The sequence below is a fragment of the Lipotes vexillifer genome, unplaced genomic scaffold (genome assembly GCF_000442215.2).
Source record: "Lipotes vexillifer unplaced genomic scaffold, Lipotes_vexillifer_v1.1 scaffold124, whole genome shotgun sequence".
Taxonomy (NCBI): Eukaryota; Metazoa; Chordata; class Mammalia; order Artiodactyla; family Lipotidae; genus Lipotes; species Lipotes vexillifer.
In genome coordinates, this window is record NW_006771308.1 from 695,350 (window position 1) to 707,226 (window position 11,877).

Genomic DNA, 11,877 nt, shown 5'->3' on the forward strand with positions numbered 1-11,877 from the left:
AGGGGGGCTCCTCGCCGCCCCTCGCCGGGTCGTGCCCTTCCGGGACCGCGCGAGTCCAGCGTCAGGGCGCCGGGGCGGTGTCCGCGGCGGGGTGGGTGGAGCGCCCGGAGTGACCTCTCCTCGCCCCGTTCTTGCCCCACGCGAAGTCCGGGGTAGAGCGTCTGGGCGGCGGGTGGGCAGCCCAAGGGACAGATGCGGCCCTCCGCCAACACCCCCTTCACATCTCGTGGGCCTGACTGCGCTTCCTGCCCCTGGGGACCGCCTGGAGCCGACGCCCAGGCCTCCCTCGCCTGTCCATTTGCTTCACAAACTTTTTTGGAGCATTCCTCTCAGCGTTTACTCTGAGATATCGGGCGGCTCCTCTCTGTATGCCAGGCACAGTTTTCGGCCCCAGGCAGTCGACCCAGAACAAAACGGATGAGAACCCTGCCTCGAGGAAGCTGAATGTTTAGGGAGGGAGACAAATGCAAAGGTCGTCAAACGATAATAAGAATTAAGGGGGGGTAGGTGGGAAAGAGGGGGAAGAAGGTGCCCCAGAGCCCCAGAGGCCATGGAACTTTTGGAGGACTAGATGGGGGCGTTTCGGGAGACCCGGGCTTGTCGTAGGTACTGCCCGAGTGCGGTGAAGAGGGAGGGGTAGAGGTCCCACCCCAAGGTCAGAGCTCTGAGCGCCCCCCGCCCCTCGCCCGACACGCAGTTCCTCGGCGTGGGATGTGGAGCTTCTGGACTTCCTTGATTCCTGCGGACTGAAGGCCAAGGGCCAGGCCACCCGGGAACTGCTGAGGACTGCTGTTCACAGACCACCCCTACCCAGTGCGCGGGGGGCTAGAGTGGACGCTGCTGAGCGCACGGAGGAACACTATTTCCACCTGGCCAACCTGGGAAGGCGGGGTGGGGAAGACTGAGTAGGACTTGGCAGCCAGAGGGATTGTGTTGTGTCGAGTGCGGGTGAGAGAGCAGCTCTGGCAGCAGCAGTGAGGATGGTTGTGAGTCTTGAGAGAGGAAACTGGAAACGCCGGTTGGAGGCATATTGGAAAGGGTGAATGATGGGAATATCCTGGAGGTAGTGGGAAATACACATAAACACTTATTAGAATTTTTTTAAATATGTAAAGCATGATAAAGAATAGCCCATATTCCAAGTGCTCAAAGAACCCCTAAGCAAAACAGTCCTCAGAGTGAGAAATTGCAGCTGTAACAAAGCTTTCAAATGGAAACTTCCCCACCCCTGAGGCTTAGGCCTCTACTGAAAGGTAGCAACTGCTAAACTATATCCTTAGAAAACACTTTATGTATACATATATTTACCGTAATTTTTATTTGCATAGAGGGGACTGCACCTTACATTAAGAATTATTATTTAAGTTTTTAAGCTGGAGAGTGAGATGATGAGCCATATTTTAGAACCTGCCCCCCTCCCCTCCCCACACCCTTCCAAAGCATTTAGTGCCATAGAACACAGTCGCCTTGTACGTTTCTCCTCCAGTGACTTATCTGGTACTTTATGGTTTTCTTGTTCTCTTGTTAGTTTCTGCACTGGGCAAGCATTTCTTACTTACACAGGTATAAGCCAGGTATTCTGATAGTGATACAAGTGAACAAGATCCAGCCCACACATGTTCATAAAGTGTCTACTCTGTGACAGTCATTCGTATAACGGAAGGTCCCTGCCCTCAGCATAGAGCGGAGCCAGTAGGTGTGTCCAGTCTTCTCTCCCACCTCCCCTGCTTTCTAGTAACTGCAGATGAATCCCAAATCTGGATCTCTAGTCTCAATTCCTTTTCTGGCTCCATTCCTACATTTGTAAATGCTCGGTAAACATATCTAGATCTCCCCTTATTCCCTTAAACTCAGCATGTTAAAAACTCAAATCATCATCCCTCCCAATCCTGCCCTCTCTTCTGTGTTTCTAATGTTAATAGCATTTTCATCCTGACAGTCACCCAGACACAAAACTTTAGTTTCGCCTTTGATTTCCTCCTCTATCCCCCGTTCAACAAGTTGCCAAATTCTGTTGATTTCTGCAGTTTGCCTTGAAAATACCCACCCTCCTCCGTTCTCACTTCTCTCTGCCTGAGGCCCTGGCCTCTGGTCTTCCATGAAGTAGATTTCTAAGTGTTTACCTTGCTTCCCAGAAATGGTTAAACTGGCTGCATGCAACTGAATATGGCTAGCACACTTATTTTATTTGGTTGGTTAGACATCTTTAAGCAGTTTTATTTTCCGTACCTTCAGGCAGGACACTCCAGTTCTTGGCCCAGTACTCCTCATTGTTTTTTGTGACTGCCTTTACACACTTATTTTCTGTCTGGCTCCTGAAGGCATTTGAGTTTGCAATCCCATCTCATTCTATGCATTATAGTCTGGTTAAACCTCTTAAAGAGATCCATCTTGCCCTCTGCTCAGATCCATATCACTGGCAGTGTTGCCTTCCACAGTCCTTAAGCACTGAAGGCCCTCCTCAGCCAGGTGAGCCTGTCCCTCCCATCTTGTCTCCCATCACCCTCCCTCCCATTACCTTGCTCTCCCACCAGGCCAATTTGCCGTTCCCATCCATGCCCTGTTCTCCCCACTTCCTGGGCCTCTGCCCACACTGCACACTTCACCCGGAATGCCCTTCCCACCACATGGGACTCTGCTCGACTCTTGCCTGCCCTGCAAGTCTCAGTTGTGTTGCCGCCTATTCCATACACCGAGTAATTAATACTAGGAACAAATTAAAAGTATTTTTAAAATATTGCTTATTGTTATGTCTTCTTTATTTTATCTATACAAGCCTTTTGAAAATTTCTAATTTTTGTAAAATATACATAAGATATTAGTAATAGTAGTGCATGCATGTAGTCTATAAGCTATATTGGAGATGCTCTAATATTTTACTACCAGAAGTATGTTTTAAATGTTTAGGGACCACTAACTAAGAGGATGAGGGAGATCAATTTTTTAAGGTCTTTTATACCCCCAAATATAAGGTGCTATCCCCCCCAAAAAACTTTATTTATGGGAAAATAGGAAATCACCTTAAATTCATGTCCCTGGAAAATCTGTCATGTAACAAGATGCTCTTTATCAACTACTTTATTTTAAGCAGCAACATTTTTTTAGGAAGACCTTGAAATGTCTTAAAAACTCTTAAGTCCATGCTAATTTAGAATCCTTAAAAGGGAGACAAAGAAACTTAACACAGATGTTGGCATTATTCCTGGGGCTATGACCTCACAATTGCAAGTGTTGGATATATATACTGTATTTATAACCAAGCTTTTTATAGATCACTAAAAAGTAAAAAGCAATGGGTAGTGGTTATATTACAGAGATCATGAAAATGCACACAGGGAAGAATGAAAAAAACTGCCCTGATGTTATGTAAATGGATATTTGTGGCTTGAGATGCTCTTTTTGTGATGCATTGGTACAAGGGCGCCGTGGGGGGGTGAGTGACGCCTTGCACCTCTTTGGCCTGAGTCTGCCCCAGGAAAGATATCTTTTCCCAGCTCACAGAAAGGTATCTAATAAACTAGTGAGGGCCCTAATGACAGCATTATAGATATTCAGACAACTTAGATAAAAATAATGATGATGTGCTCTGGAAAATAGTGTTTGATAACATGTTGACTATCCATGGGAAGACTTAGAATTCAATTGTTTCATGAAATGAAAGTAGGAAAAGTAAGATTTCTGAATTGACATTTTCGTATAATATTTTAAGTATATATGTGTAACTAATGATTTAAATATCATAATAGGCATTTCTTCTTTATTTATTTTTATTTATTTATTTATTTTGCGATACGCGGGCCTGTCACTGTTGTGGCCTCTCCCGTTGCGGAGCACAGGCTCCATACGCGCAGGCTCAGCGGCCATGGCTCACGGGCCCAGCCGCTCCGCAGCACGTGGGATCTTCCCAGACCGGGGCACGAACCTGCGGTCCCCTGCATCGGCAGGTGGACTCTCAACCACTGCGCCACCAGGGAAGCCCCTTTTTTTATTTTTATAATAGGCATTTCTTATATTGAACTATATTCATTTTTATTTTTTTTAGTACTTCCTGGTTGACCAAATCCTTTTCTTTGGGGTTCTTCCTATTGAGAAATGGGGAAGTCCCTAAAATTTGAGGTGACTTTATATTGATACTGATGCATTTACAGATTTTTATTGTTTTGTGTTTGGTGAAAAAGAAAAGAGGAACTGATACAGAGAGTAAGATATTTTATAAGAGGATGATGAAGTTACTGACCCTTTTTGTTTTTTTGACTAGTAAACTGTGCTTGTATTTTAAAGGGTTTTAGGTAAGTCTGAGCTTTGCACCTTTTGCTTTCAACTCTGATTACTATTGATATTTACTTGGCTTTTACTGTGTCAAAGGCAAACAGTTTCTAACCTGATAGAGAAATGTCCTATTTCACCAAGAACAGACACCAATAAACCTGAGGCAGTCTTTTGTTATACAGAAGGAACTATTGCCAGTTCATAGACTTTCTAGGATAATTTTAATTCTAAAATATTTAATTATACTATGACTTGCAGTAACAGTTAAGGAGGAATACTTTATAGCCATAGGGTGTATCCTGAAGGAGTTAATCTCTGTGTTTCTTGGATGACTTGAGATGCTCACAGCCAACCCCACCTGACCCTCATCCTATAAACATTTTACAGATGAATGATGAGCTATGTCAGTCTGACTTCCATTTACCCCAAACCTATGTTTTTTCATTAGGCTCATGAAGGGGAAGAAAAAACCCACAAAACATTGAATCTAATGAGTTGGATGAGTTTGCTTTTTTTCCCCTCCCTGGGGGTAAAAGATATATATCTTTAAAGTATTACCACCAAAACCAGGATATGAAATGGTTTTTCCAAAGCCAGTTAGTTATCAGAAGTGCTTTCTTTTCTTTAGCCCTTCATGCATCTATAGGAGTCTCATTTGAACCTGAATTAAAGTAGTTCTGCCTGTTTGTTTCTTATTGGTGACCTTGTGTTTTTATGTTGACAAGTAAGGTTGGCCTCATAGCCGTTAACATGACCTCTCTCTTCTTTGTTCCAGAGGGTTTATTACCTCTCTTTGGAATTTTACATGGGCCGAACATTACAGAACACCATGATCAACCTTGGCCTGCAGAATGCCTGTGACGAGGCCATTTACCAGGTACACTGTCTCCGTATTTCTCTCATTCTCTCCCTTTAAATTTCAAGTTCAATTCAGGAACCTTGGGGATATAGCCGCCCCACCTCCCCCCCAAAAATGGTGAAAAATTGCTTCTGTAGACATGGCTATTACAAACTATTAGAAATCTATAGTACTCCTGATCTCTGGGTTAAGAGGAACAAAGCTAGAGAACTCGTTTTGCCTCATGAGAATTTTGTTCTGCAGTCAGCTTTTGACAGCATTATGCAACAAATTACATTTTAGAAATTAGCATCTGAACAAGCCTATAAGAAGTACTTGAGTCCCTGCTATCAGAATCACAAGCTTAACTTTGGGCTCCTATATACTTTTTTAAGGGAATCGAAGTTTGACTGTTATTTGTATATCAAGGCAATACGTGAAAGTAATAAACTTTTAAAATTCTGTTGTCATACTTTTCTCTGTTGCTTAATGAGATGTAAAATACACTTCCTCTTTAAATGAGGAGCCTGAGGTCTTGAACCTAATGTGCTGATTTGTTTGAATGAACGTATTTAACTGTTTCTCCTTTGACCTTCAAGCATCTTCATACCAAAAATAGTCCTTAACCTTTCTGATGTGGTTAATAGGAGGAACACGTATTTGCAAAGATGCACTCTAAGTAAGAGACTGTTCAAGTTGCTTTTGTCCTGGCATAGGGTTGTTGTCCTCTCATGTGGCCAGCTGCTTGTCACTAGGGCTGGTTTCCTTTGTGTGGGTTTAGTAGAGCATTTCGTGTGAAAGAACCATTGCAGCTCCTCTCTGCTTCCCTTTTCTTTGCTTCCCCTGATATCAGCTGAAAAAATATATACCTCCTTTGCACCATAATCTAACCAGGTGGGATGAAGTGACCCATGTCTCCTTGCTCAAGGTTTATAGCCTACTCTAGACTCACATGTTTAGAATGTTAAAAATCCTGAGCACTAGCATTAGCAGTTGATGTCACAAGGACCCCAGTACTCTAGTCACCAGGGAGCGAGTTTGAAAGCCCTTTGAACAATGAACAGAAGCAAATCCATTTTTGAACTCTTAGAAGATTTAGTTATCAGGACTTGTGTCAGAAAGCAACTTTTGAATAAGGGTAGGGATCCAAGCAGGTAACCCCGTGGCAACTGGGGCATCCACTTCAAGCATAGTTACATCTTGTGTGTATGTTTTCAAATGTGTAAATTATGTTTCCATGTAAAATGTCATGGATTGCATCACTTTCAGATTAAGAATGTAGTCACTTCCCAATGGACCATTATTAGCCAGGCATGGGCTAGATTATTATCTAGTCAGCAGAGGACAGGTCATTTAGTTTATCTGGCCGTCAATTTCCTCATTGTAAGATGAACAGTCCAAAGTGACCTCTAGAGCTGCAGAATTTTGATATGAGTCCACACGGCTGCTAGTGACCTGGCTGTGCGGGTCCCAACACTTTGTGGCAGGGAGCTGACTGGCAACCAATTCCATCCATCCCCAAGGTCACAGATGCTCCTTGGCCTCCCACAGTTTCTCTTTTTTTTTAATTGACTATAGTTAATTTACAATGTTGTGTTAGTTTCAAGTGTACAGCAAAGTGACTCAGCTATATATTCTTTTTTAGCTTCTTTTCCATTATAGGTTATTACAAGATATTGAGTATAGTTCCTTATGCTATGCAGTAGGTCCTTGTTTTTGTTTTTGTTTTTTTAATAAATTTATTTATTTTATTTATTTATTTTTGGCTGCATTGGGTCTTCATTGCTACGCATGGGCTTTCTCTAGCTGCAGCAAGCGGGGGCTACTCTTTGTTGCGGTGTGCAGGCTTCTCATTGTGGTGGCTTCTCTTGTTGCAGAGCACGGGCTCTAGGCATGCAGGCTTCAGTAGTTGTGGCACGCGGGCTCAGCGGGCTCAGTCGTTGTGGCTCGCGGGCTTAGTTGCTGTGTGGCATGTGGGATCTTCCCAGACCAGGGATCAAACCCATGTCCCTTGCATTGGCAGGCAGATTCTTAACCACTGCACCACCAGGGAAGCCCAGTAGGTCCTTGTTGTTTACCTATTTTATATACAGTAGTGTGTATATGTTAATCCCACCTCCTAATTTATCTCCCCCTCCCACTATCCCCCCACAGTCTGTTATCTACCCCAGAGAAAAGTAGAGGATTTTAGGCCCATCCAGCAGGACCACGGGGCTGAGGTTTCCCTGACTGCTGTCTGGCCTCTGGTGTCATGGGCAGTGACTCACTAACTGGTTTTGGGTTAACAACCTTTGACCTTACTGAGTAAATATGTTGTGGTCATGAAAAGATGAACTGTAGTCCATCCCAGAAAATCTGACCTCATACCTTTTGGTAATTTTCAAAATTTAGTCCAGTTAGTATCAACTTGGTACTGGACTATTTCTGAGGTTTTACCCTGGCAACAAAAAATAATTTTAAGAAATAGTAATAGCCAACATTTATCGAGAAATACCTACCCAGGAATCATTCTGAATGCTTTGTTTGTATAATCTCATTTAATTCACAGCCCTAAGTGAAGTAGATAGTATTATCCTCATTTTTAAACGAGAAGTGAAAGGCATAGTGAGATTTACTACCTTGCTCAGGTTCATATAGCTAAGAAGTAACAGAGTCGGTAATGGACATTTAGAGCCCATACTCCTCTCCAAGCTGCCGCTGTGCCATCTCGCACAGTTTGCATCTTCAGTCACCAGCATCTGCAGTGGGTATCTGATGCCAGTTCAAGCAGCGAGGGACCTGGCAGGATTGAGTTCACAGATGAACCTGAAGACCCAACCCAGAGCTTTAGGAAATGACCGTTCTCTCTGAAGTGGCCTGTTTGTATATCTAAAGTTTGTATCCACGTCCTATGTTGTTTTTCTTTCATCACCAGCTTGGATTGGATATGGAGGAGTTAGAAGAAATTGAAGAAGATGCTGGGCTTGGCAATGGTGGTCTTGGGAGGCTTGCTGGTAAGTATGCTATTGTCTGGCCCTTGATGCCGTCTCAGATGCCATGCACAGCCATGCTTAAAGAACCAGAAGACTGTCTAGAAGTGCACAGTGTGAGCCGGTTGTAGATGTGTTTGTTTCTGAGTCTGCACGGTGGTTTGACCAGTTCTAGACAAACAGTAGAGAAATGATCTTTAACAAAAGAGACATTGCTTAAAAAGTTTGGAGACATTGCTTCAAACCCCAAAGCTAACCAGATCCTTCCTGTTCACTTAAGGGTTTCCAAAGTGGCCCCTTCACTTCACTGTTATTTGTTCACAGCTGCTCAATTCACATACTTGTGTGGTAGCACCTAAGTTGTTTACCCATTGTGTTATCGTCTTGTGCACTTAACAGTTTGCTTTTTGATTAACTAGTAGGCAGTGATACACTTGTTATACTATGGGTATGATTTAATTACTGAGTATTTTTGTTTTGTATGGATGAAGTTGGAGTTCTTTGCTTTATCCAGGAAATGATTTTTCCACAAATATAGAGGAAAACATGAAAAATATAATACCAATGCCATTAAATTAAAAATATGCATCCTTACCACCAAGCAATTCTACTTCCTGATATCTACCCTAAAGAAATACTCCAACATGTACACAAGGAGGCATGTGAAAAAAATTGCTACAGTATTGTTTGTAAAAGCAAAATTTTAGAAATAATCTAATGTCCATTGATAGAATAGGTAACACCATGTTACAGAATAATATGTGTCAACCTAAAAGTGAACTATTTGTACTTCCCTGCATAGACCTCCAAGAGGTGGGGGGCTGGGGGCAGAGGAAACAAGTTGCATTAAAAGCCACACAGTGTGATACCATTTATATTTTTTAAAAATTAATATTTTATGTGAGAATGTATATATGTAAATCCATAGAAAAAGTCTGGAATTTGAAATACTGAACTGCTCCTTGTGACTTTCTGTAGAGAGGAGCGCAGAATTGGGGGTGGCAGTCAAAAGGGATGCTAGCCCTGTCGGTAACATTTTATAGTGTTTATTTATTTTTACTTGTTGACAGTTTGCTTTTATTTATTTATTTATGGCTGTGTTGGGTCTTCGTTTCTGTGCGCGGGCTTTCTCTAGTTGTGGCAAGCGGGGGCCAGTCTTCATCGCGGTGCGCGGGCCTCTCACTATCGCGGCCTCTCTTGTTGCGGAGCACAGGCTCCAGACGCGCAGGCTCAGTAGTCGTGGCTCACGGGCCCAGTTGCTCCGTGGCATGTGGGATCTTCCCAGACCAGGGCTCGAACCCGTGTGCCCTGCATTGGCAGGCAGATTCTCAACTACTGCGCCACCAGGGAAGCCCTGTCAGTAACATTTTAATTGTTTTTACAGAGAGGATGTTACTATATTATTTACTTGTGAAATTTAAATTTAATAATAGAATGTACGACCACACATGTATCAGATCGTACTCTATGAAAAATAAATATCTACGTCTTCTCTTTTAGAAATGATTCCACAATCTCTTAATTTTACACACAGTTTCAAATGACTAGAACTCCATTTGCATGTGTTTCATATTGTTTATTCCTTACTACATGAGTGGCCATGTGTTTTAACGTTGCAGTTAGTCATAGAAAACGCTGCCTTTGGCATACTTGGCCACCTTGAGAAGTTAATCATCGGGTAATTAGTAGGCTTTCCATGGAGCTATAGGAAGACCAGCAGAGCCAACGGCATGCTCATCTAAGACTGACAAGGTAGCCTGCCTTCCTTTTATGTAAAGTCCCAGGCCTATTTTTTGGCAGCGTTAACCCCACTCTGGGCCTGACAGGGAACCGGTGAATGAGGCTGAGTAAATCTCATTAGATGACCTCATCTCTTACCAGACTGAAAAAACTGGGACCCCATTCTGGTGAGGCTCTAAGGATAATTTGATCAGGACCCAGGAAAAGACAAATCGCCACAGCTCCGAGAGAGCAGGAACTGGGACAGAGCCAGGCCACGTGAGCACAGGGACTGGAAGACCATTGTGATGTTACAGTAACTTGAAGGTCTTGGCCATTGGCCTTTGTGGATCTGTTTTAGGACTCCGCCGTGAACCTAGCTCAGTCTCTTCCTGTTTGATCTACAATTTTCAATGTTCTTTTCAGTTTTAGATCCTACTATATTTTCTCATTCTCTGTATATTTCTCAGTTCAGATTCCTGAGAGGGGCAACATGCTTAGCGTAACCCCTAAAATTGCTCCTGACCACAAGATAGATCCTACCCAGCCTGTTGATTGGCTGCTCTAGATCAGGTGCTCTGTCATTAAAGCCGTTGGCTACAAGAAACAGAAAACCTAGCACATGCTAGTTCCGCCAACAGGGACATGTATTATCACAGCACAAGAACTTCAGAGGTTGGCCATTCCAAGATTAACTTATTCAGCAGCACAATTCTGTCAGGGCTCTGGGTCTCTATGGTTCTTTTGACTTTACCTTCATGGAAGAAAGACGGCAGCAGTAAGGAAAATCTTTCACTGTACCCAGCAGACTTTCTGGCACCTCTCATTGGATTGAATGTCATTGTGTGCTCGTGCCAAAACCCAGACTGGTGAAGGACCTAAAATTACTATGATTAGCTTAGAAGTTTAGTCAAGATTCAGTTCCTGGTCCAGCCTCCCTGAAGCATAAGGCCACCTGATATGTGAACCACACTGGAATTCCATTAGCCAGAAAGAGAGTCTGCCCCAGATGTCCAGCTAGTCAGTCAGATGGGTCACATGTAAATTATACACGTCTTTTCAAGCAGGGGGCCATGGAGACAGCTTGCCCTAGAAAGGGCAGTGTGAGGAACAGACATAATAAAGGACATTTCTAACATAGACATCTGGCATTTCTCAGGTGAAATGCCAACACAGTGGTTATTTCTGGATGGTGACGTAATAAATGTTCGTTTTCTTCTTTATACATGTTTGTATTTTCTACCTTTTCTATAGTTTATTTTATAATTAGAAAAAATGTTATTTTAAAAACTTAATACCCGCTGTGCTGCAGTCTCTGTGCTTTAAGATACAAATATGGTTTCTCATAGAGAAATGTTTTGTGGCTGCCATGTTTTTTAGAGAAAGACAAAATTTTGACTAACCTTGATGACTCTGCCTTTTGCCTGTGCTCTGTTTAATTTAGCCTGCTTCTTGGATTCCATGGCAACTCTGGGACTTGCAGCCTATGGCTATGGCATCCGATATGAATATGGAATCTTCAATCAGAAGATTCGAGATGGATGGCAGGTATGTGAGACATATTTTTTAATTTTGTCATTAAAGTCCTTTGTCTTCATGGTGTTCTGGATGGTTTATAATTTATGGACATTTTACTTAGAGCTTCACTACTTTCTGTGGCATTTGGTTGAATACTGTCAGTGAATACTGTCAGTCTTCCCACTTTGAGGTGTAAGCTCCCTAAGAGCAGAGAGCCTGCCGGCATCACCAATATCATTCACCACCAGATCCATAGCATCTTGTACGGTGCCAGACTCACAAGCGTGCTCTGAAGATATTTATCACTGATTGCCTGCATGTGGACTACCTATAATGTGCAATGTCGTATCTCTGCAGCATATAAAATGGAGGAGCACATCTTCTGGCTCATGATCTTCCCCAATAACTCTTTTTTTTCTTTTTTTTTAAATTAATTAATTTATTTATGGCTGAGTTGGGTCTTTTTTATTATTATTATTTACTAATTTATTTATTTTTGGCTGCATTGGGTTTTCTTTGCTGCACGCGGCTTTCTCTAGTTGCAGCAAGCCGGGGACCGCTCTT

General features: G+C 42.8%; 1 protein-coding gene across 3 annotated transcripts in view; it reads left to right on the top strand.

Moving 5' to 3' along the window:
- PYGL (glycogen phosphorylase L) overlaps positions 1-11,877 on the top strand; it is a 52,069-nt gene that overhangs the window by 355 nt on the left and 39,837 nt on the right. The window contains exons 2-4 of one of the 3 annotated variants that reach the window (XM_007446603.1): positions 5,045-5,146; positions 8,022-8,100; positions 11,240-11,343. In XM_007446603.1, the coding sequence (XP_007446665.1) occupies positions 5,045-5,146; positions 8,022-8,100; positions 11,240-11,343 (285 nt within the window). The remainder of the gene's footprint in view (positions 1-5,044; positions 5,147-8,021; positions 8,101-11,239; positions 11,344-11,877) is intronic. The other 2 variants (XM_007446604.1, XM_007446605.1) reach the window with 2 other exon arrangements.